Below are 25,417 nucleotides of genomic sequence, written 5' to 3'. Positions count from 1 at the left end.
TTAAAAAGCCTCTAAAATGATATGTCAGTTTGAATCTGGAACCGTTTTGCATTCTTGAAACTACCCAACATTTGATATTGGAAAAGATATGTCACCCACAATATAAACGAGGAAATATAAAGACTGCCCTCTGGAGAGTTTTTTTTTATTGTAGTAGTAAAACAAATCTGAAATATTTCTGCCCACCATTCAACATTTTACCCTTTACAGTTTCGCACACAAGCTGAATTTCTTGTATTTTTTATGTGAAGAATTCATGTTGGTGCACAGTTTGGGGACCTGTCACAACTACACTGGTGAAATTTACCTCATCAGAGTCATGCACCACAGAAACAGTCCTTTAGGGCTACCGTCTCATGTCAGCCAGCACTAACCAACCCCAATTTGTCTATAAATTTTCTATGCCTTGGCAATTAAAGTGTTAGATGGCTAAATATTGTGAGGGTACCTGCCTCCACATATTTTATGTACTTGGAGAAATGGTGCAAAAGCTAGTGGATTTGGCCCAGTACATCATGGGTAAAGCCTTCCCAACCATTAAGCACATCTACATGAAATGCTGTCAAAGGAAAGCAGCATCCATCATCAGAAATCCCCACCACCCAGGCCATGTTCTTTTCTCACTGCTGCAGTCAGGCAGAAGATACAAAAGCCTCAGGACTCACCGACAAGTTCAAGAACAGTTACTACCCTTCAAGCATCAGGCTCTTGAACAAAGGAGGATAACTACAATCATCTATTGAGATGTTCCCACAACCAATAATCTCACTTTAAGGACTCGTTATCTTGTTATTTCATGTTCTCGTTATTTATTGCTATTTATTTAGATTCGCATTTGCACAGCTTGTTGTCTTCTACACTCTACTTAATCCTTCACTGACCCTAGGTTTGCTAGGTATACCCGCGTGAAAAAGAATCTCAGGTTGTAGGTGGCGACATGTATATGTACTCTGATAATAAATACTACTTTGAACTTTTTTTAAAGATTCTTACTGCCAAGATGAATATATTATTGCTTTGACTCCCTTTAAATCTTCTCACTCTAAATCCTTGTCCTTGGTTTTGACAGCTCTGAAATTCAGATTAAGTTTCCTAGTGCCTACTCTGTCCTTCATAATTTAGAACACAGATCCACAATCCCTTATCCGAAATCTTTGGGGCCAGTTGCATTTTGGAATTCAGAATTTTTCAGATTTCATCACCCCCCCCCCCCGATACCAAAAAACACGTATGCTCAAGTCCCTTATGCTGACTGACCTGCTGAGTTCCTCCAGCACATTGTGAGTGTTCCTTATTTAACCTGTCTCAGTGTGGTGGAGTTTAGGACCCGACACCGCGCCAAACCTACGCACATTCTCCCGTGTACTTTAAATCATCTCTAGATTACTTATAATACCTAATACAATGTAAATGTTATGTAATTAATTGTTATACTGTATTGTTTAGGGAATAATGACAAGAAGAAATTTTATTTCCAACAAAAACATTCAATAAAACATAAAAATATACAGCTTCAAATGAACCGAATCAAACACATGGTAAATGACTTATTGGAATAAATGTAGAACGTCATTGTCACTGTCACTATAAAACTTCAGTAACTTGTCTTTCTGTTTATTTAAATCATATACAGTGGTAGTTCTGACACTCTTCAGTAAGAGGCCGCATAGACACCACGATCAAGCTTCTGCAATAACTCCACTTTCTGCGTTATTGATAGAGAAGATTCCTTCTCTTTTTCTCATTGTTACCCATAGGGGTATCTGCAGCTCTTTTTGACATTTTCACAGTGAAATTAAACACAAAGTCAACAGTGAACACAACATATCAACGAACAGCAAATGCAGGTGTAACCAGTACGAGCGCTGAGCCACAGCTGACGTCTGACGGCCTCTGCTAGTGCTGCCACGTCACACCTGAGTGACGTCAGCTGTTGGCAAAAAAACTTTGATTTTCGGAGCTTTTTGGATTTCAGAATTTCGGATAAAGGAATGTGTACCTGTACCTCTATCTTGTCCTGCTCCAGGCTGTCCTCTCTTCCCCCCTTCACTCCCACTAGTGCAATCGTGTCCTTCCTGTGGTGTGGCCTAACCAATCTTTTAGATTCCATAACCTCTGGGCTTTTATATTTTGTGTTCTGGTGAACAGAAGAGAGTATTCCATACATTACCTTTCACTACTTTATTTGCCCTGTGCTGCCATATTCAAATATCTTTGGATTTGTATTCCAGGGTCTCTTTGTTCCTCAGTAATCTTCAGTGCCCCCCAAAGTTCATTATCTTGCCCTCACTAATCCTCCAAAAGTATAATAAATTCCACCTGCCATTACTCTGACCATTTTACCAACTTAGTAGTCAATGAATGAAGCTACCACACATTTGCTGTCCTCCTGTCAACTGCAGCTTGCCGTTTAAAATTCTCTTTGGACCACAGCAGCATCCTTCCTTGCCTCTCGTGGCAGCTTGTCATGTATCTCGTCAGGGCTTTAGGATTTATCAATGTTTTAAAGATTGCTGTGACATCTAATACCACCTGCTTTTTCATGCTAGCATGTTCTAAAATTTCAAAATTTAATCGCAAACCCCTTCCTAGAGGTTTCTAGCAACACCATGCTTTTACTTGTTCAATACAGGGTGAGAAATTATCATTTAAAACCTTGTACCTATCTTCTGGCTCCACACACAGATTGCCACTGTTGTCCCTAATGGACCTTACTCATGCTCCAGTTACCCTCATACCCTTAATCTACTATTTTTTTAAATAAAAACTTGCATTTTACTTAATCCTGTCTGCCATCTTGCATCCCACTACTGCCTGGTTCTTAAGAATCTCCCTATGCTATTCATGCTCTTGAAGTTTCCCTTGTTTTCACTTATCTAAGTCTGTAATGCTGTATTATGCTTTGTATCCTTCTGTATCCTTTGATTTCCAGGATTCTCTGCGTTAGTTGTCATTTCTTTTCACCCATAATAGAAACTTAGTGGCCCCTGAACTATTTCACTTCTAAATGCCTTCCATTTATAGACCTACCTATCTGCAAAACAGAGACCCCTTCTCTCTTTCTTCATTCCCCATTCTGCCCCCCCGCAACTTTTGTCTTACTATCTGCCCATCACCTCCCTTGGGTGCACTTCCTCTTTTCCTTTCTCCCATGGTCCTCTGTCCTCTCAGATTCCTCCTTCAGCCAGTTATTACTGCCATATATCACCTCCCAGGTTCTTACTTCGTTCACTCACCTTCCCCCTCACTTGCCTTCACCTATCATCTGCCTGCTTGTACTCCTTCTCCTTCTCCTTCCCCTTCCTCTGCCCACCTTCTTATTCTGGATTCTTCCCCTCTTCCTTTTCAGTCCTGATGAAGGGTCTCAGCCAGAAACATTGGCTGTTTATTCCGCTCCATAGATGTTGCCTGACCTGCTGAGTTCTTCCAACATTTTGTGTGTGTTGCTCTGGTAGTTACAGAATCTATTGTGTTCACTATCTGCAGGTAGTTACTCCCAGTCTACTTTAGCCTGGTCTGGATTTGCGCCTAATCTAGGACTTTAATCTCTAGTTCATTCTTATCTCTTTACATAACCACCTTGAAGCTTAGATCTGGTCACCATCTTTGAAGTGCTCTCCCACTGGTGCTGCAACCACTTTCCCAGCTGCATTCCCAAGGATTAGGTCCGTAAGTACCCTTTCTTGTCAGTAAACTGGCTCAGAAAGCTCTCCTGAATGCACTATAAATATCCCACCACTCTAAACTGCTAATGTATAGTTAATATTGGGGAGTGGTAATCTCCTACCACTATAACCTTATTACTTTTGGCATCTCTCTGTGATTAGCACTAGCAAAGTAATTACCTTTTTTTTTAATCATACATTCTATTTTTTAATCATACATTCTACCCATTTGGCCACATTTGATAATATCCTGCTTTTTTACTACAGTGATAGACTCCATAATTAATAGTACAATGCCAGCACTTTTATATTCTGTACCCTCCCCTCCATCCCACCTTATCACATTGGAAGGTTTGATACCCCTAGAGTACTGAGTTTTCAGTCCTGTGTTTCCTTGCACGTCTCTATAGGTGTTTTTACTTGCATCAATAAACTAAAAAAAACTATTTGAACATTTATCAATGTTAGCTGCCTGCAGGCATCTCCACTGCCATGTCACTGCCACTGGAAAGCAGGACAATGTGCTCTCAACTTTGAAGTATGCTTTTTATGCTGGCCACAGCAAGAGAACAGTCAAGCCGTGGAAAGAAACCAATGCACATCTGCACTGTCTGACTGCGTCCTGTCCCTGCATTTCTGCGCACACATCCATTCCTATGCACTAAATGGCCCCAAGATACCGTGAGCAACACTTTCATCATGTAGTCAGATAAGAGCTCTGATGTCTATAATGAAAAGCTGCTTCAGGCTATGAAACTCTCAGAACTGATCTGCCCAAACACTCCATTGATCATTCAGCAGACAAGCACAATGAGGAAGCAAAGAATACATGTCACGATGAGGATGCTTTATTTCTGCCATTGTTGCTTCCTCAGTGCAGTGTTTGTTTTTCTTTTCTCTGAAAGTGAAAAACATGGGCAATGGAGAGTGTGCACATTGAAGATGTTATAATATAAACAACTAACACTTACACTAAGATGAATTGCAATCTGAAGTAGCTGGCCAAGTTTCTTGATGAGCAAGGTTTCAGTAATTTATGTTAAAACATGCAAAGTGATTTTTATGTGTATTTTATGCACAAAAACCATGCTTCCATTTTCTAAGCATGTATCTTCAATACTGAAGATGTACAGTATTTACTACTTGAATGTGAAGGGCACATTTTTCTGTAATAATCAAATACAAGTAACAGACAAAATTAATGACCGAGCACATTTTAAACCCCCGCAGACTGTTGATTAACTATCCTCTATTTCCACTAATTTTCATATTGAGGGGGAAAAAAACATTGCTTCACTTACATAGCTCTACCTCATTGACATGTTCTCTGAATTGCCTCACAACAGTGTCAGACTACTACTCTGATATTCAGAGTGGAATGAGCAGAACTTTCCTGCTAGAAAGCTATAGACTATGGAAGTGCAGTGAAGACATTAGTTAGAAGATCAGTGCATCTCTTCGGTCTCAACCATAATCTTTGACCCTGAGCCTATCTTTAGGCGTCTGAGACAATTCCTTCCTTTATAAATTTTTATATGTTCTTATGTAATCACTCTTTACTCTATACCTTAATTTTCTACTGCCTTCCAATTATCGCATGAGTGCACTCTGCCAGCTAAATCTCTTCAACATTTTCAATTTTAACGATTCCTTCATACTTGGTTTCCCCTGCTAAAGCTCTGAATTCCATGTTTTTTTCCAAAATCCCAATGTTTTATCTTTTTCCTATTTTTAAGACATTTTAACTTTCCTATTATCTCTATGCGGCATATTGCCAACTTTTATTTGATTAATGTACCACAGGCTGTCTGGGAATGTTTTATTGCATTGAAGGTGATACAGCAGATGTACTGTTCCCAGGAGCATCTCCTGGATCCCATCACCTCTGGAGAACTTTCAAAATATCATGACTTGAAAAATGTTTCAGACTATTCAGTTGATTGAATTGCCCAATTTTAAAGATATCCTTTTCTGCCAAGTATAACTAAGTGAATCCCTGAAGGATCAAACTCGGTCAAAATGGGTTGCTGTAGGTTAAATTTCCTTGGCTCTGGCCAAGGGAATATAAAGATTATAGCATGGAAGAATACAGCACAGGAACAGGCCCTGTGGCCCACAATGTTGTGCCGAGCCAATTGAATTAGTAATCAAATGGGCAACTAAACTAATCCCTTTTGCCTGCATAATGTCCATATCTTATCCATTTCCTTCACAAAATGGAAAGAAGATACTGTCCGTCTACTCTATCTGTGCCTCTCATGATCTTGTAAATTTCTATCAGATCTCCCCTCAGCCTCTGCCACTGCAGCGAAAATAACCTAAGTTTGTCCAACCTCTCATTGTAGCACCTGCCTTTAATACAAGCAGCAGCCCGGTAAACCTCTATTGCACCCTCGCAAAAGCCTAAACATAGTTCTTGTAATGGGACAGCCAGAGCTGTGCAATCCTCCAGATGCAGCCTAACTAGTTTAATAAAGTGACAACATAATTTTCTGACCTTTTAGGCTCAAAGTCTCAACTATAAAGGTAAGCATGTTTTATGCTGCCTTAACTACTCTATCAACCTGTTGTAACCACTTTCAGGGAGCTATGAACTCAACAACAAGACCCCTCTGCTCATCAACACTTCTCAGTATCTTTACATTTGACCTGTCACAGTGCAACACTTCACATTGGCCGGGTTAAACTCCATCTTGTTGCTGAGAGGAATGGCCAAAGGGGAACTTGCTTCTCCTGGTGGTCACCAATCTTTTATCTGAAGCCTGCACACTGGATGTGACCACCCTCAGTAAAAGTTTCATCTATGAAGTTTTCAGCTTGCTAGATGGTCCTAACTGCATCCAGCTCCAGCTCTAGCTCCATTTTCTTGACCTGGTCAGTTAGAAACTGAAGTTTGATACCCTCCTTGCAGATGTAGTCATCAGGGTGACTGTTAGATGCTCTGAAATCCCACTTTTAGGAGAAACATTACAGCGAAACTACTATCCTACCTACATTGAATTAAGGACAAGGGATTTACAGGCAGCAAAAAAACACTTACCTGTTCTTACCTGATCCTTCTCTCTGAAACCTTTGAGTTTCATATTTACAGATGTCACTTACTTAGCCTCTTCTCATAGATTTTCTTGTATCTTTGGCTGTAACTTCTCAAGCTTAAGCTCTGCAATGAACTAAATGATTCCAAATGAATCAGCACCCTAGCCTCCGCCTGATCTCACCTAAGCCTCCCAATCTAATCCTGGCCCACTCATGGCCGCTCAATTTAAACCTAACTTCTTGTTATTGGCCCTCGTCAGATGCATAATGATGCACACACCATCTCTAAGCGGTGTACGGTGCGCAGAATGTCCCGTCTTTTGAGATCTCTCTCCCATTAAACACACACATGGAACTTTTAGAATCTCTTCCCTGCTACACACACACCAATGTCTCCTACCAATGTTTAGGAGAACGTGTGTTGAGCTCAGTGAGCTATGAGATGCAGAGAAGTTCAAATTCATTCCATTGAACTTTGAGCTTTGGCCTATTAAAACATACTCTAGGCTTTCTTCATTAAAATTATGAGGAATGTAAAACTTACATTATCTTGTATCTGAAATTCAGATTATTCTGATCAGAAGAGTTTTTTTTCTAAATTAGATACTTTAAAATGTCTCTCAGAGGGATCTTTGGGACTATTAATCCCATTTTGTATTGTACTTAATATGTTATCAGAAAAACTAAGTCACTGGGATGACCACTTGAGAACTTAGCAGTGCATGGTTTTCTATGTATAGTTTTCAGATAGCAGTTGGTTTGTGAATGGATGATTAGTAATGGAAAATATCTTGCTTGCTACTTTATTCAAAGGGGCAAGTAATTTCTGCAAACTGACGATGAATCTAAATTTAGTCCACTCGCTTACATGGAACTATTAGGCTGCAAATGAAACGTTCACCACTTTCTTTTCAGGGTTGGAGTTTGCCTACTCAGCAGCACCCAAATCTATGCAAAGTGCCATCATGGGTCTATTCTTTTTCTTCACTGGAGTTGGCTCCTTTGTCGGTTCAGGACTTCTAGCCCTTGTATCGGTTGACGGAATTGGTTGGATGAATTGCAAAAGTGACTTTGGTGAGTAAACACAGTTTGGGAATATAATGAGGAATTGGAATACAACAAGATATACAGTACCGTGCAAAAGTTAGGCAAATATATAGATAGGATGTTGAAGAATTTTGCACAGTACTATATATTGGTTACAATAGGAAAGTTGTTGGGAAACAGAAATAAGAGTACTGAGCTTTGTATTAGCTAAGTACTATTAGGTGTTATTTGGTAACAGGAAAGGAATAATATACAGTACTGTGCAAATGTCTCGGGCATCCTAACTATATATAAGTGCCTAAGATTTTTGCACAGTACTGTATAAGTTCAAATTGTAATAAGTCATAGTCATACTTTATTGATCCCAGGGGAAATTGGTTTTCGTTACAGTTGCACCATAAATAATAAATAGTAATAGAACCATAAATAGTTAAATAGTAATATGTAAATTATGAAATAAGTCCAGGACCAGCCTATTGGCTCAGGGTGTCTGACCCTCCAAGGGAGGAGTTGTAAAGTTTGATGGCCACAGGCAGGAATGACTTCCTATGACGCTCTGTGCTGCATCTCGGTGGAATGAGTCTCTGGCTGAATGTACTCCTGTGCCCACCCAGTACATTATGTAGTGGATGGGAGACATTGACCAAGATGGCATGTAATTTAGACAACATCCTCTTTTCAGACACCACCATGAGAGAGTCCAGTTCCATCCCCGCAACATCACTGGCCTTACGAATGAGTTTGCTGATTCTGTTGGTGTCTGCTACCTTCAGCCAGCTGCCCCAGCACACAACAACAAACATGATAGCACTGGCCACCACAGACTCGTAGAACATCCTCAGCATCGTCCGGCAGATGTTAAAGGACCTCAGTCTCCTCAGGAAGTAGAGACGGCTCTGACCCTTCTTGTAGACAGCTTCAGTGTCCTTTGACCAGTCCAGTTTATTGTCAATTCGTATCCCCAGGTATTTGTAATCCTCCACCATGTCCACACTGACCCCCTGGAAAGTGTGTATTTGGTAGATTATAATTAATTTTGCCCAGTCCTCCAAGCTCCAGTGAAGGGTTTTTTTAAACACATTTTTGCTTCACAGAAAACTAAGTCAAGACATTAACCCCATTTTGGTTAATTCTTAGATTTGGACACACTCCCCTATAAAAAAGATCAGATTTTTTTTTTCCTTGACTTTTATTAAGGGTGATTAACTGATTGAAAATACTCTTTAATTAGTTTTAATGTGTAAGCTCCATAATCAGTGTTGATGTCCAACATTCTGCAGTGCCAATTTGTTGTAATAAACTGATTACACCAGATTGGATAATATCTCATACACTTCTCTGCAAAGGTTGAATGCAGAGAAAGTAGCTGGTCAGAAATTCCTATTAAATAATTGAAATAGTTCTATAAAAATGTAAAGTTATTATGAATTTGGCTGTTTCTGATTAACACTCTGAGTACATTATCTCCACAACTCTAAAACTTATTCATGTATGTTGTTGAAAGCTAACATCACAAATTATAAACATCACTATAGGTGTATAAAGTAAGCATAATGCTTTAGTTCTGAAGTCAGTAAAATTGCCTTGTGTGGTTGATTATAGGTATTTAAGGTATAGGTGAATATGTATTGCCTAAGTTACTGGGAACAGGTCCAAAGCAATGAATAAGTGAAATATCTTAGAAAGAATTTGCATATCTATAAAACATTAACGTAGAATTTTCATTATGCTCCATTTTTATTTGATAAACTTTAAAGCACATTTATAGTCCTTCCCAGCAAAAACCTTGCTGATGTCAAATGCCAGCAGGTAGCTTCTAGGAAATTTGATTGAGATGCTCAAATATAAAAAAAACTATTTTACTTTTCCTCGTGAAAATTAAATACAACTGATGAGGAATGAGAATCATTTCGAGACTAAAGCAAAATTTTAATATAAGCTTTGGGAGTCTGTCTTCTGTTCAACAATGATGTGAAACATTCATTACGATTGCTTCAAAGCCATTTCCAGACCCAAAAATCTATTGAATTTTAGCTTTTGCTGCATTTTTGTCATTTATTTGAAATGCTAGAGTAATTGACAGGAAGCCAATATGAAAATCTTTTTTTTTCACACTTTGAAATTTGGCTGATTGAGCAGCGTTTGAAAAATATGCAATTCATCTGGTTGTGAAAAGCTGAAGTAGTTTATTTTCCTCATAAATCATCAAAAAGTAATTTTTAAAGATCGCTATTTATAGGTGCACATTTAGAATATTCCAATGTTTGGTTTCCACTGTTACTTGAATCTTTTTTTCTTTATGTTGTCATTATATGCAGGTTAAATCAATCCTAGCAGTGAATCACCAACATTAACGTTTGTTCTAACAACCGTTGTGTTTGTTACATTGATTGTTAGACAGGTGTCCAAACTTGTCAGTAGGGCCAAATTATTTAACAGTTGAGGAAAAAATGGAATGCATAGTGGAAAAAAATACTGACAATGTTAGCCATCCATACTCTTGCTCCATAGGGCCATTATTCAATGGGAGCTTAAAATTAGCAAAGGAAGGTAAAGTAAATAATGGAAAGAGAACAAGAATATTATCATTGACGTATGACATGAAATTTGTTTGGCACAGCAGTGGACTGCAAAGATATAAATCAATAAATTGCAATGTTAAATAATGCAAAAGAAAGCAAAATAAGAAGATGATGTTCATGGGTTAATGGACCACTCCAAAATTTGATGGTGGAGGGAAGAAATTGTTTCTGAGTTGAGTAACACCCACAACATGCTGGAGGAACTCAGCAGGCCAGGTAGCATCTGTGAGGGAGAGAAGTACAGTCAATGTTTCGGGCCAAGACCTTTTGGCAGAACTAGAGAAAAAAAGGCGAGGAGTAGATTTAAAAGTTGGGGAAGGGGAGGGAGAAACACCAGGTGATAGGTGAAACCAGGAGGGGGAGAGATGAAGAGCTGAGAAGTTGATTGGTGAAAGAGACAGAAGGCCATGAAAGAAAAGGAGGGAAGAGCACCAGAGGGATACAATGGGTGGGCAAGGAGTTAAGGTGAAAGAGGGATAAGGGGATGGGGAATGGTGAAGGAGAGGGTGGGGGAGGGGGTGTTACCAGAACTTCAAGAAATTGATGTTCATGCCATCAGGTTGGAAGCTACCCAGACTTGAATACAAGGTGTTATTCCTCCAACTTGAGTGTGGTCTCGCTGCAACAATAGAGGAGGCCATGGATTGACATAAGGGAATGGGAAGTGGAACTAAAATGGGCAGCCACCGGGAGATCCTGCTCCTTCTGGTGGGTGGAGCCTAGGTGCTCGGTGAAACTGTCTCCCAGTCTATGTCAGGTCTCACTGATATACAGGACACCACACCAGGAGCACCGAGCACAGTATATGACCCCAAAAGACCTATAGGTGAAGTGTTGCCACACCTGGAAGGACTGTTTGGGGCAATAAATGTTAGTGAGCGAGAAAGTACAGGAGCAGGTGTAGTACTTTCTGCTTTCCCCATGGATCGCTCCCTACACGACTCCCTTGTCCATTCGTCCCTCCCCGCTGATCTCCCTCCTACAGAAGATCACACTCCAATTCAAAGTAGGGAAATTCACTTACTCCGCTTGCAAGGATATGTGCCAGCACTCCAGGATGTCCCAGATGGTGAAGGTCCTAATGATGAAAGCCACCTTCTTGAGGCACCGATTCTTGATGTCCTGGATGTTGGGGAGAGTTTTACAAAGGAGAGAGCTGCTGAGTCTACAACCCTGAGCAGCCTTTTGCGATCCATTGCATTGGTGGCTCTATACCAGGCGTCAATGCAGCCACTCAGAATGTTCTCTGGAGTTTGCTGATGTTAAGCTGCCAAAGATGTGCAGATTGATAGGTTAACTGGCTTCTGTATGTTGCCCCTTTGTCTTGGTGAGTGGAAAAATCTGGAGTGAGTTGATGGGAGTGTGGGAAGAGTTTGTGACATGGGTATTTATTGGGGAATGGAATCACTCTGTGAGATGACATTGACTCAAGGTGGCTTCCCTTGATGGCATTAGATAAAAGTAATCAAGATAATCAGTCGCATCACGTTTTTAGGAATAGTAAAGCTTGAGGCAAAATAACTTAGTTCAAATAACTTGTATCAAGTTTTTAAATATATGGAAGTCAAATCAATAAGGTTTGTTTTTTGTTTTTTTTCCCTAAAGCTCTAAACAGTCCCCAAGTTTTGCTGATGTAGTCATTTGTAATAAAGCTAAAAACACATCTGGAATTTTTAGATCAATATGTTTAACATGCATTCAGATCTAACCTTGCAAGGATATTTTGGGTTTATAAGTGAATAATCTGGAAATGCACGTTTTGTTTAAGAATTAATCGTGACTTCAGAAAGAGAAAATCCAGCACTTAAGCTGAAGTGCAGCTTTTACGAAAAATGTTACTGATAGTGAACCCCAGGATATGCCACTGATTTTTGTAGTGTACTTTCAGGAAACAGTTTACAATGTTTCAACCAGCTTTGTTGGATTTAGGATTAATAAATAGCTAGTGCAGAATGTTTAGCAGAGGATATGATTTAAAAAGAAAACAGCTTACTTATGATGTTGTTCACATCTGCAGGATCTGGAAAACTTTGTGTATGAACTGCTATGCCAACAAGGCATCACAAACGCAAAGTTAATCAGTTTTGGAACATAAAAATGAGTAAGAGTACTGTGAAAACTGCCCTAATTTAGATAATGCCATTTGATCTCTTTAGCTTTATATCCAAAATATGACACTCTGACCTGTAAGTACTCACCAGTATTGTACTGAGTTGTCACCTGAGATTATTTATTCTGACTCTTGAAGATAGTTTAAATCCATGACTTTCCAACTCAGAAAATTATCTAGCCAGCACTGGTAATGGCCCAAGACCTGGTGAACTATTAGCAAAGTGCAAGAAACTGCAGAGTTGTGGATACAGCTGAGCCTGTCTCCTCTCTGTGGAATGTGTCTATACTTTCTGAGGCCTTAGTAAAGCAGCCAACAAAATCAAAGACCTCACCCATCCTGGACTCTCTCTTTTCTCCCCTGTCCCATCGTGCAGAAGATACTAAAGCCTAAAACCATGTACCACTTGGCTCAAGACAGCTTCTAACCCACTGCTATCAAACTTCTGAATGGATCTCTTGTAAGATAAGATGAACTCTTGCCCTCACATTCTACCTCATTATGATCTTGCACTTTATTGTTAACCTGCACTGCACTTTCTTTCTAGCTGTATTCTGCATTATTATTGTTCTCTCTTGTTCCACCTCAATGGCAGGGTGGAAATGTGTCTCTACCAGAGGAGGTGTGAGGCACTTCTTCCCCTCGCTAGCCTGCATGTCACCCCTGGGAAAGATGACTTAGATACCCCTGATCGGGGTCATGTGAAGTCATGGGGGCAGGTGGTGGATGGTGGTATGAGCAGGTGGAGCATATCACAAGTCCTGGTTATGCAACCACTGATGCCAGGCAGACAATCTCTGAAGAATGTTGATAATGGCTGGGATCACCCATCTTGTAAAGGCAATGGCAAACCACTTCCATGGAAAAATTTGCCAAGAACAATCATGGTCGTGGGACCTTGATCGGCTACGTCATACGGCACAGCACATTAATGACTACCTCAATACACTGTGTCATGAATTTATTTGTACAAACACTATGCATGGCAAGATTTTCATTGTATCTTGGTACATGCGATAGTAATAACCCAGTTACAGCCAGGGTGACCAATTAACCTACTAACCCTTGCATCTTTGGAATATGGGAGGAAACTCGGGCACCTGCAGGAAACCCACATGGACCTGGGACAATGTAGAAACTCCTTGAAGATGGTGGCAAAATTGAACCCAGGTCACTGACGTTGTAATAGATTTCTGCTGAGCGCTGTGCTACAGTGCTGTCACAAATCGCCCAAATAAATAATCTATTTGTTTTTAAAGTGATTAAAAACAAACATTCCTCCAAACGCCAAACTAGATAATTTTAAATTAAGTGAAATTGTATACTGACAACACAACAATTTCCCAAAAAATATACCTTGCAGCCGTAGACAAGAATTCAGAAAATGAACAATTTGTATTCACTGGTAAATGACAGGAACATGGAAGTCGATAAATTAAGATTAAAGTGAAATCTTTCTTTTAAGATATTGGAAGTTAAAAAGAGTTCTAAAATCCTATTTAATATAAAATCAGATGTATAATTTGTTAATGTATACAGCTTTTGCGAAAGTAGCAAATGGAATGGGGAAACAGGTGGAAGAGAAGGGAGGAGAAAACAATTTATAAACCTGCGTAACTATTGAAATAGGCCACACATTGTCCAGTTGGATCATTATGTCATTTGGGCTATATATAACCCACATACAGCCATGGATATTTTGGAAATGATGCTGGAGACCTTCAGGAAGGCCATTTTCCTAAATTTAGTTCTCAAAGTGGTGGTAAAGAAGAAAAGAATTGGATTCCATGGTGATATTAATTGAGGGTTTTCTTCCCTTAGCCCAATTGGAAAACAGTCCATAGCCACCATTACACTTGTATACAAATACTGGGATGCTTGGATAGGCAGTTCTTACAAAAAGAAACTCTGCTAACACTTCAAATGAATGACTTTTCAGACTTAGGATGAAGGGTGATTGACCTCTATATTTCACCTTCCCATCATCTGGGTTCTTTTGTGCTTCTCAATCATTACTATATTTAGCTCTGTACATAAAATAGAGTGACAAAATTCTGCCAATGAAATGCCTTCCCTAGAAAATAATTCATTACCATCACTTGAAACATTCCAGATTCCAGCAATCTAAAGAAAAATTAAAGGTTCTTGTAATAGTTAAATTTAACAGTTTAAAAAAGAAATAAAATGCTAAGGATGCTGAAAACAGATAAACAAGTGCCTAAAAGTGCAAACCTGATTGTCTGCTGACAGATGAACTTTTGTTTTGGGCATAACACGTTCATAATTTTCAGATTTTGGTTAGTATTTTAGCATTCACATCCTGTATGTAATGGATTAAAGTCACTGATTCTAAAAATGTTTTAAAGTTCCCCCTCCACAAATTTTTTGATAGGACCAGTCAAGCATGTGAAGCACTAAACAGGATTTCACTATTTATAATGTTGTTTGTGTCTGCTACAACCTTCCTCCAGACAGCAGTCTCCTGATACAAGAGACCTCGTTTGAAACAGACGTCTTGATACTACACTCCATGAAGTATATTCTTCCGTGTACCAAATTAACCAGTTTAGTACTAAACCAGCATTGGACCCTAAGGCTTACAGCAGGATAATAAAATGTAGAAATATATCAAATACCAATTCTGTTAATACAACAAATCTGGTCCAAAAGTACAAACAATTATAACACTGAAATACTCCAAATTACAGTTGCTTGCAGTCAGAAAGGACGTAAAAGAAAATCTAACCTAAATAAACATTTGCAAAACCCTCAATGCTGTATTCCAACTCCAGATTCTATCCTCAACTATGTACATGATATCTTCCCCCTTGTAAGCTTCATTTTTTTTTAAAGTTCAAGCTTAATATGACACTAACTGTACATCAGTTTTAACCTGATTTTGTTCATACTTGGTATCTTTGAGGTATAATCATTTGAGTTCTGAATTTACAGTGTTATTGAAATAAGTACATAGACATAGAATAGTACAGCATAGTACAGGCCCTTCCGCCCACAATGTTGTGCCGACCCTCAAACCCTGCCTCCCATATAAGCCCCCACCTTAAATTCCTCCATATACCTGTCTAGTAGTCTCTTAAACTTCACTAGTGTATCTGCCTCCACCACTGACTCAGGCAGTGCATTCCACGCACCAACCACTCTCCGAGTAAAAAACATTCCTCTAATATCCCCCTTGAACTTCCCACCTTAAAGCCATGTCCTCTTGTATTGAGCAGTGGTGCCCTGGGGAAGAGGCGCTGGCTATCCACTCTATCTATTCCTCTTATTATCTTGTGCACCTCTATCATGACTCCTTTCATCCTCCTCCTCTCCAAAGAGTAAAGCCCTAGCTCCCTTAATCTCTGATCATAATCCATACTGTCTAAACCAGGCAGCATCCTGGTAAATCTCCTCTGTACCCTTTCCAATGCTTCCACATCCTTCTTATAGTGAGGCGACCAGAACTGGACACAGTACTCCAAGTGTGGCCTAACCAGAGTTTTATAGAGCTGCATCATTACATCATGACTCTTAAACTCTATCCCTCGACTTATGAAAGCTAACACCCCATAAGCTTTCTTAACTACCCTATCCACCTGTGAGGCAACATTCAGGGATCTGTGGACATGTACCCCCAGATCCCTCTGCTCCTCCACACTACCAAGTATCCTGCCATTTACTTTGTATTCTGCCTCGGAGTTTGTCCTTCCAAAGTGTACCACCTCACACTTCTCCAGGTTGAACTCCATCTGCCACTTCTCAGCCCACTTCTGCATCCTATCAATGTCTCTCTGCAATCTTCGACAATCCTCTACACTATCTACAACACCACCAACTTTTGTGTCGTCTGCAAACTTGCCAACCCACCCTTCTACCCCCACATCCAGGTCGTTAATAAAAATCACGAAAAGTAGAGGTCCCAGAACAGATCCTTGTGGGACACCACTAGTCACAATCCTCCGACCTGAATGTACTCCCTCCACCACCACCCTCTGCCTTCTGCAGGCAAGCCAATTCTGAATCCACCTGGCCAAACTTCCCTGGATCCCATGCCTTCTGACTTTCTGAGTAAGCCTACCATGTGGAACCTTGTCAAATACCTTACTAAAATCCATATAGATCACATCCACTGCACTACCCTCATCTATATGCCTGGTCACCACCTCAAAGAACTCTATCAGGCTTGTTAGACATGATCTGTCCTTCACAAAGCCATGCTGACTGTCCCTGATCAAACCATGATTCTCTAAATGCCCATAGATCCTATCTCTAAGAATATTTCCCACCGCAGACATAAGGCTCACTGGTCTATAATTACCCGGACTATCCCTACTACCTTTTTTGAACAAGGGGACAACATTCGCCTCCCTCCAATCCTCCGGTACCATTCCCGTGGACAACAAGGACATAAAGATCCTAGCCAGAGGCTCAGCAATCTCTTCCTTCGCCTCGTGGAGCAGCCTGGGGAATATTCCATCAGACCCCGGGGACTTATCCGTCCTAATGAATTTTAACAACTCCAACACCTCCTCTCCCTTAATATCAACATGCTCCAGAACATCAACCTCACTCATATTGTCCTCACCATCATCAAGTTCCCTCTCATTGGTGAATACTGAAGAGAAGTATTCATTGAGGACCTCGCTCACTTCTTCAGCCTCCAGGCCCATCTTCCCACCTTTATCTCTGATCGGTCCTATCTTCACTCCTGTCATCCTTTTTTTCTTCACATACAATGGATTTAGGAAGCTCAGCAAGGCAGGCAGCATCTGTGGACATACAGAATTAACATTAATGATTACTGACCCTTCACAACCAAACAAAATGTGTTGTATTTGCCTGATACAGTACAATGCAGAAAATATTGTGTTGTAGTATAGGGAATTTCTTGTGCTTCATGCAGGGACTGCATTCAGATCGTGCTCTCATTATTTTTTTTGCCATGACTGATGGTAGTTTAGCATAAAATACTGGAGGAGCTCAGCAGGCCAGGCAGCATCTATGAAAAAGAGTACAGTCGTCGTTTCTGGCTGAGACCAGTTCTGATGATCTTTTCCATAGATGCTGCCCGGCCTGCTGAGTTCCTCCAGCATTTTGTGTGTGTGTTGCCTGGATATCCATTATCTGCAGATTTTCTTTTGTTTGTGATGATAGTTTGGAATGGTTTACTCCCCACTGTCATGCCGCTTTCTGTGCTGTTTGTAAACACACATCTGCAACTTTGCCATCTTTAAAACTGCTACAGAAACACGTATTTGCACCTCCATTTTCTTGCCAGGATCAAATCTTCAACACTTTTCTCCATCGTTGTTACTATATTCTCCGATGATATTTTCACTAGGCGCTGGACTTCTACAAAGTTAAGATAATCTACTGTACACCCTGACAATGGTTCCTCTACTCATAAGTTAGACCAAAAGAAAGCAGCAATTTGATTTATGTTATGAAATTATTCAGAAATTGGTGTTTAAGAAATAATGGAATGCTTGAGGGTATCTTTCCCAGTACTTGAAAATATTGAAAAACACAGCCCCAATTTAAATAACAAAGTTACTAGATATAGATGAAAGCTGAATTAGAATGGGGAAAAAAAAAGATTTATCTGTTCATATTGAAATAGACTGATATTTATCAGACTCTACTTCAGAAGAAGATTTTTACATCTCCCCTCCTCCCCCCCCCCATTCCAAAAAGGTCCAGGGCCAAAGTTTATTTTGTTGTTATTTTATGTCAGAATTACCTTTTAGTAACCTGGCAGTTTGTTGCAAGACTTTTCTTGTAGGTAAAGATATTCATTGTGTTATAATCTGCTTTAATACATGAGTTACTTAAGAATTGACTTGGCATCTCGTATATTTTTAATTAAGCAATTGATACGTTTAGTCTCTGATGCTGCATAGGTTTATTATCAATAATGGATGGTACTCTATTCTAATTTAAAAGATTTCTTGACCTGATGTCTCCAGCGTTTTATATGCTTAGCTCAGGTGACATATCCTATCTCGTTCCCACCCTATTCCCATGCCAAGCATTTTTGATGCCTTAATTTGTTGCAAAGATCTTTCTAAACTAATCAAAGATATTTCAAAGCAACTGAAGCAGATTAAATAGCTTAATAAAAGACGTGACTCGTTTCAGTGATTCAAATTTGTTAAGCACATTTAGTAACCTAGGTCAGAACTTACCTGTACTTAACTTCTCTGTACGTTTGAAACCCGATTCAAATAAATGGGGACCTCCTACAAATATCTGAGGAAGCAGATGTAAATTATATCTAGCTCTTCAGCTCAATGTGCCTGGTCTCTGCCCTTGGACTTGGTGCATGGTTGAGCAGTGAGACAGGAGGTCACATGCCTCTTCCTCATTCCTACCTTACTTGTTGCAAAACAGCTGCAGTTAGAGTTGTGAACTAGTGTGCAGCATGATCCAGCCCATCCTGAATGCTCACATGTCACAGATGCCCTGAAGAGAGGCCAAGCTCTATCAGATGTTAGATTACAGCATGCTTGTGTTGTCCTACAAAAAACATGACATCGCTTGTCTGCCAGCATGTCTTTTGCACCTTTAACATGTTCCAGAATTTGCTGTCAGCTCTGACGTGCTCTCTACTGACTTCATAGAAAGCTATCGGCAAAGATCCAGTGATCTCTGTGGGATGGAATTCCCTCCTTCTGACATGGATCGATGACAGCATGAATACAAAGGAATCCCAAGTGGCCAATAGTTATATGGCCATATTGTTTGAGTAATATGTCAAATCAGAAAGCAAAAAATAACTTTTCTAAAAACATTGTTGATACTACACACAACACAAGATGGAAATTTAAACATGATTGAACTGATGCTGGAAAATGACAAAGAAACCAATGTCCTTCATATTTGAGGGAATTGCAGTACACAAAAATTAAATAAGATTTTTAAAAAATTTACTGTGCATCAATTAATGCCAAGGATGCTATTTTTTTGAAACTCTTAGACCTTGTGTAATATAGCATGAAGATGTTATCCATTTTGTACATAGAACCTGTTCGTAAATAACCTACATTCATTTTCCCCTTGAATACAGTGAAGAAGTTGCCAAATATTATGTTCCATTGAGGAGTGCTGAATAACTGTCAGCAGCATGGATATTGAAATCTTGAAACTGTTGACAATTTTGATCACAAACAAGAGAAAATCTGCAGATGCTGGAAATCAAAGTAATACACACAAAATGCTGGAGGAATGCAGCAGGCCAGGCAGCACCTATGGAAAAGAGTAGACAGTCGTCCTGATGAAGGGTCTCTCCTGAAACGTCGACTGTTTACTCCTTTCTGCAAATGTTGCCTGGCTTGACAGTTTTGGTAATTGCCTGTTACACTTCTGGCATCTAGAGCAGCAATGAAGGTCCTCCATTTCTGTCACACACAGCTATAGCGGTTTCTTCATTTTTGATTTGACCCGTCAGGGTTGTTAGTCCTGAGCTGAACCCCTGAACCCGGAGGACCAGTGGACCACACGTAGTCTGGCCTTTACTCTTTGACCTGTTTGGCATGGGTGACCCGACCATGAACCAAGGTACGAGGTCCTGACTCCTGCCACCACAGCTCTCCGGTCTTTGAGGCGCGCAGGCCTCTAAACCCTACAAGAAGGTTGTGGTTCTCTTGGAGGAGCTAACAAGCCGTGATAAGTTTATACTTATATTTTATACTTTATTGTCGCCAAACAATTGATACTAGAGCGTACAATCATCACAGCGATATTTGATTCTGCGCTTCGCACTCCCTGGAGTATGAATCGATAGTAAATATTAAAAATTTAAATTATAAATCATAAATAGAAAAGGGAAAGTAAGGTAGTGCAAAAAAACCGAGAGGCAGGTCGGGATATTTGGAGGGTACAGCCCGGATTCGGGTCTGGTCCGTAAATCTAGTCCAGTGTATAATCAGATGTAATATTAAGATGCAATTTATGAATTTTACAATCTAATCATGGGCACTAAATTGCAAATAAACCAGCTCATCTCAGATCACACCCAGTCTTCCAAATATGTACCACTGGACATGAAGAATTAAACAAAATCAAGTCTTATATTTTAAACCGTGCTGTGCTGTTGATCAAGACCTGGTACTTCTTGTTAGATTTGAGGTGATAAAAGTTTAAAGTAAATTTATTATCAAAGTACATGTATGTCACGATATGCAATCTGTATATTAATTTTCTTGCGGGTATACACAGTGAATCCAAGAAACAGAGTAGGGTCAGCAAAAGACTGCCCTCAGTAAGATGGACAAACAGCCAGTGTGCAAATTACAACAAACTGTACAAATACAAACAAAAAAGAGATAATAAAAAAATAACCCAACAATATTGAGAACATGAGGTGAAGAGTCCTTGAAAGTGAGTCCATGGGTTGGGCAGCAGTTCAGTGATCAGGCGAGTGAAGTTATCCCCACTGGATCAAGAGCCCGATGGTTGAGGGATAATATCTGTTCCTGAACCTGGTGGTGTGAGTCCTGAGGCTCTTGTACCATCTTCCTGATGGTAGTAGCGAGAAGAGAGGATGGCCTGGGTAGTGGAGGTCCCTTCACATGTGAGATGGCTTTCTGAAGATCCTACATGGACCTCTTGCATTTTACTTGGTCACCAGACCTGAATGCCACTGATCTTGCCCCTAGCAGTTTGCGGATCTCATGGTTCATTCAAGGCTTCTGGTTGGGGGAAACACTGAAGGATTTTGTGGGGACACTCGTCTATGACTGTTTTTATATAGTCCATGACAACCATTCACAATATTCATTCACATCCCTGTGTCTCTGGAGCCTTGCTCTTTAGCTCCACCTTTACGCAGGTAGGAGAAGGACAACCAAGTGATCAGATTTCCTGAAGTGCAGTATAGGCGTGGAACGGTAGGCATTCCTTATTGTAGTATAGCAATGGTCGAGAGCAAGCAGTGGGACTCCCGGTGCTGCAGGTTATGTACTGATGATATTGTGCTGAGGTTTCTTCAAACAAGCCTGATTGAAGCTATGATTGAAATGTGCAGGAGTGGGTTGTTTTTTATTTGGTAAAGGTAGCATTCAATGTCTTGAGTGCCTGATTAACATTGCCTTTTGGTGGTATGTAAACTGCGGTTAGGATTACAGAGGATAACTCTGTTTGTAAGTAAATGATTGGCACTTAATTGTTAAATGTTCCAGGTTGGGGGAACGAGTATGACAAAACTGCCATGTCTGAGCACCATAAAGAGTGAAACACAGGCCCCCAACACCTTTTGCCGCCTTTGTATAGCAGTTTGGTCCATCCTGTGTATCAAGAAGTCTTCAGGTCTTACTGACGCATCCGGCTTGTTTGGAGTAAGCCATGTCTCCATGAAACACAAAACACCAATTCCTCATTTCCCTCCGATATGGCAATCTTGCCCTTGGGCCCTCAATCTTGTTCTGCAGCAACTACATTTGCTAACAAGATGCTGGGTAGAGGGACTTTTCCTCTGCATCTCAGTCTGGCTTGGTGTCTGCCCCCCTCCCTCTCTTTTGACCATGGTGTTGTACTTTCGTCTGCTTAAACATGCCGTAGCTGAATACTTTGGAAGTTTGTGGAATCTCTAGTTTATTAAGTGGGTCAAAAAGTATATTGCTTAAAGAGGAATTACTGGCTGCAGATTGCAGTGTGAGTAATGCAGAAGAGGTATATTCAGAAGTTTTGTAAGTAGCCTGCAACATGTTGCTGTGGTTCACAGGTGCCTTCTTGATATACTTAAGATAATTATTCTGACTAGGCCAGCATGCCTATGTGTCTTAAATGTTCCATGTAATTAGGCTCGTTATTATACAGACCTAACAACTATTGTCTGTAACCTTCCTTGTAAATTCATTGGGTAACGTGAATAAAAATCTGCTTCCATGTTGTTCCAGTTTGTAGATGAATGCCATTGTATAGGCAAGCCAATTACTTTTGCAGTTTTCCATCTGAGAATGTATATATCAAAATTCAAGCTGTAGCAATAAATCTTGGTATAAAATATCGTGTCGTCTTCCAACTGAAATAGGAATTGCAGTTATAAAATGGTATTGGCAATTTATACATTGGTATAATTCTGTAGTCTGTGCCTAAAGTAGTTTTGCACACTAAGGAGTTATTTACTTGCTCCATCTTGTGTTCCTGGAACTTTTTCTTTTTGCAATGCCATAGCTAGAAGTCAGCTTCCCTTTTTCAAGCTTCATGGGAGGCCAGTTTCCTTTAATGAAAATAGAATAAAAGGAATCCTCCTTGTTCAGTCAACACACAGAGTGCTGGAGGAACTCAGCAGGCCAAGCAGCATCTATGGAAAAGAGTGCTGTCGACGTTTCGGGCTGAGATCCTTGAGCAGGACCATTCAGTGTTTACTCACTCAGCTCTCAGTCGTTCTTACTCCTTTCTCACTCATCCCAGATGTGATTCTTACTTCTGTGGTATTTGCACTCCTTGATCACTCATCCCACTACCAGTGACACTCAGTGCTCATTTTGTTTTCAAACTCCATCTTAAAAAAGAATCATTTGGGAGGCTTTTTTCCCCACCTCCAATTTCCAGAGTATTTATTTTGTTCAATTGTTCCTTTTTTTAAGTAGAGTTCTGAAGTAGATTTTTTTTGTCCTGTTTTCCTGTGCCAAGTAAAGAAGATGTGCATAAACTTCAGGTTATACTAATGTATCTGTAAATCACAATGTTGAAAGTGATTGGTATTCTAATGGTCAGTATATGTGCTTTTCCTATATTAATCTCTAAAAGGAAGGTGGATCTATTCCAAAGTACTTTGGTAAAAGCTCTACTGCTTTGGCATCACTAATATTGTGCATCCGAAATATACAGCTTGTTAGATTTAATTGCACTATATTTCATGGTGCTGAGCAATTACAGTTCATTTGTCAAACAGGAGAATAAAATAATACTGAGGTTAAATTTCTCAGCATCTATAAAAAGCAGCAGTATCTTGCTCTAGATAAGCAAGAAGTTTAAATTATAATTTGATAAATTATTGAGATCCCTGTTTTAGATTTTGCAGATATTTCATTCTCATAAGAAGGCATAATTTTATGCAGCACTATATTTTAGTTCCCAAATTTTAATGAGTTTCCTGTAATTTAGAGAAGTGCTCTTGTGCAAGTGCAAGTTGCCTTGCTGCCTCAGTCCCAGTGTAGTTAGTTAAGACAATGGTTGCTGCATTTTTGGTTTAAGTATATGGGTTATTACACTAACTGTGATGGATGTGAAGGGATTGTAATTCTCCAGATGTGTCAGTGGCAGTAAAGTGCATTTTTTAAAATAAATGATATAATTTACTTAAAAGTCTAGAAACTTGAAATGTAATTCTAAATGTGTACAGAGCTCTCTGGGTTATAAATTTCCTGCAGTGTAGAAATTTGACTACGTGAATTCTCACTTACATTTTTAAAGCATTTTTCAGGCTAGTAATAATGTTTCATGGTTTTCATTGATAAACCAGATACAGTAGATAATGTTTTAGTTTAATTGTGGGTACTGCAAGGGTGACCATTCAATGAAATGAAAGACTTATAGCAAGTGTATGTAGAGTGATATGAATTGAGTTACTATAGAAAACAGTTTCTGACTTATGGAGAAGTCAAATTGCGGGCATTTCCCAGGTATGAAACGTTTGCTGAGATTACCTATATTTGTTTTCAAAAAATGTATATCTGAAACAATGACTGTTTCTATAAGTCAACAGTTTGAACATTAAATGCAATTGAATAGTTGGCAGGTTTCTATAAGAGTGAAATCTAAAGCAATGGTATTTTAACATAAATATTGCAACAATAATTGAAATTCATATATGTTGTTGCCACTTAAGATAGATAGGCACTAGATGTACATCTTCAAAAACGATTGTTCTAGATACTGATTTACTTACAAATGTATAGAAATTAACACTTTGGCTTTCAAATTATTTTTAATTTACTTCTAAATGAACATTATGGGATTAATTTAGATTCAACATCTTTCATTTTTGTGAAGTACTGTAGCATATATAAAATAGTTGCTCTTAGATCTGGCTGATTAGCAACATCTAATTCCATTTCACTATGGTTACTGCATTTTATACAATGGTCACTCACTTCAAAAGGACTTGATTGGCTGTAAGGTACTATTTTATCTTTTCTTTGTGTTATTCATGCCAAATTATTATAGAACTGCATCAATCTTATCCAACAGTTGTACACTTGAACACTTTTAATGCCATTGATTGTGTCCAGTATCTATTCTATACATTAGTAAAACTTTAATCCAGAACCTTTGGTGGAGTAGAATTGCAACATTTTTTAGATTATTGGATGTTACATATGTTTTCCCAAAATACTTCATTTCAAAGCTTAAAATGAATTTATTATCAAAGTACATGTATGTCACTACATACAGCCCTGAGCTTAATTTTCTTCTGGGCAAACTCTCTGAATATTGGGAACGTGAGATGAAACATCCTTGAAAGTGAGTCCATTTTTTGTCCTCACCACTGAAATATTCCCACAATCAAGTTGAGTGAAGTTATCCCATTTGGTTGCAGAGTTTGATGGCTGAGGGGTAATAACTGTTCCTGAACTTGGTGTGAGTTCTGATGGCAGCAGTGAGGAGAGAGCATGGCCTGGGTGGTGGTGTGTGCAGTCCCTGATGATGGATGTTGCTTTCCTGTGACAGTGCTCCGTGTGGATATGTTCTGTGGTTCAAATGATTTTACACAGTGGTATAATAAATTTTCCAGTGAACCTAATGCATTTTAAAGGAAATGGAAAATCAAACCCTGTGAGTTTCAGCTCATGCGTTTCATCCTACTTGTCGAACAAAAAATATAAAAGGACTTCAAATGTTGTCTCTGGTACGAGTCTATCCACATTGCTGGTGTTGACTCGAGCTGCAAACCCAGCCGACTTTGCGTTTGTTTAGGTCTGATTGCTATACACAAATCTACAGATGATGTGAGCTATGTACAGGAATGAGTG

The 25,417-nt window shown here is 39.5% G+C and overlaps 1 protein-coding gene across 1 annotated transcript in view; it reads left to right on the top strand.

The window, feature by feature from the left end:
* The window catches only part of slc15a4 (solute carrier family 15 member 4), a 73,390-nt gene that overhangs the window by 45,385 nt on the left and 2,588 nt on the right, over positions 1 to 25,417 (top strand). Inside the window, exon 7 of the mRNA XM_072247617.1 lies at positions 7,617 to 7,775. Within this exon, the coding sequence (XP_072103718.1) occupies positions 7,617 to 7,775 (159 nt within the window). The remainder of the gene's footprint in view (positions 1 to 7,616; positions 7,776 to 25,417) is intronic.

This window comes from Mobula birostris, chromosome 31 (genome assembly GCF_030028105.1).
Source record: "Mobula birostris isolate sMobBir1 chromosome 31, sMobBir1.hap1, whole genome shotgun sequence".
Lineage (NCBI taxonomy): Eukaryota > Metazoa > Chordata > Chondrichthyes > Myliobatiformes > Myliobatidae > Mobula > Mobula birostris.
Note: the sequence above shows the minus strand (reverse complement) of the source record. Positions and strands in the feature narration are given on the sequence as shown.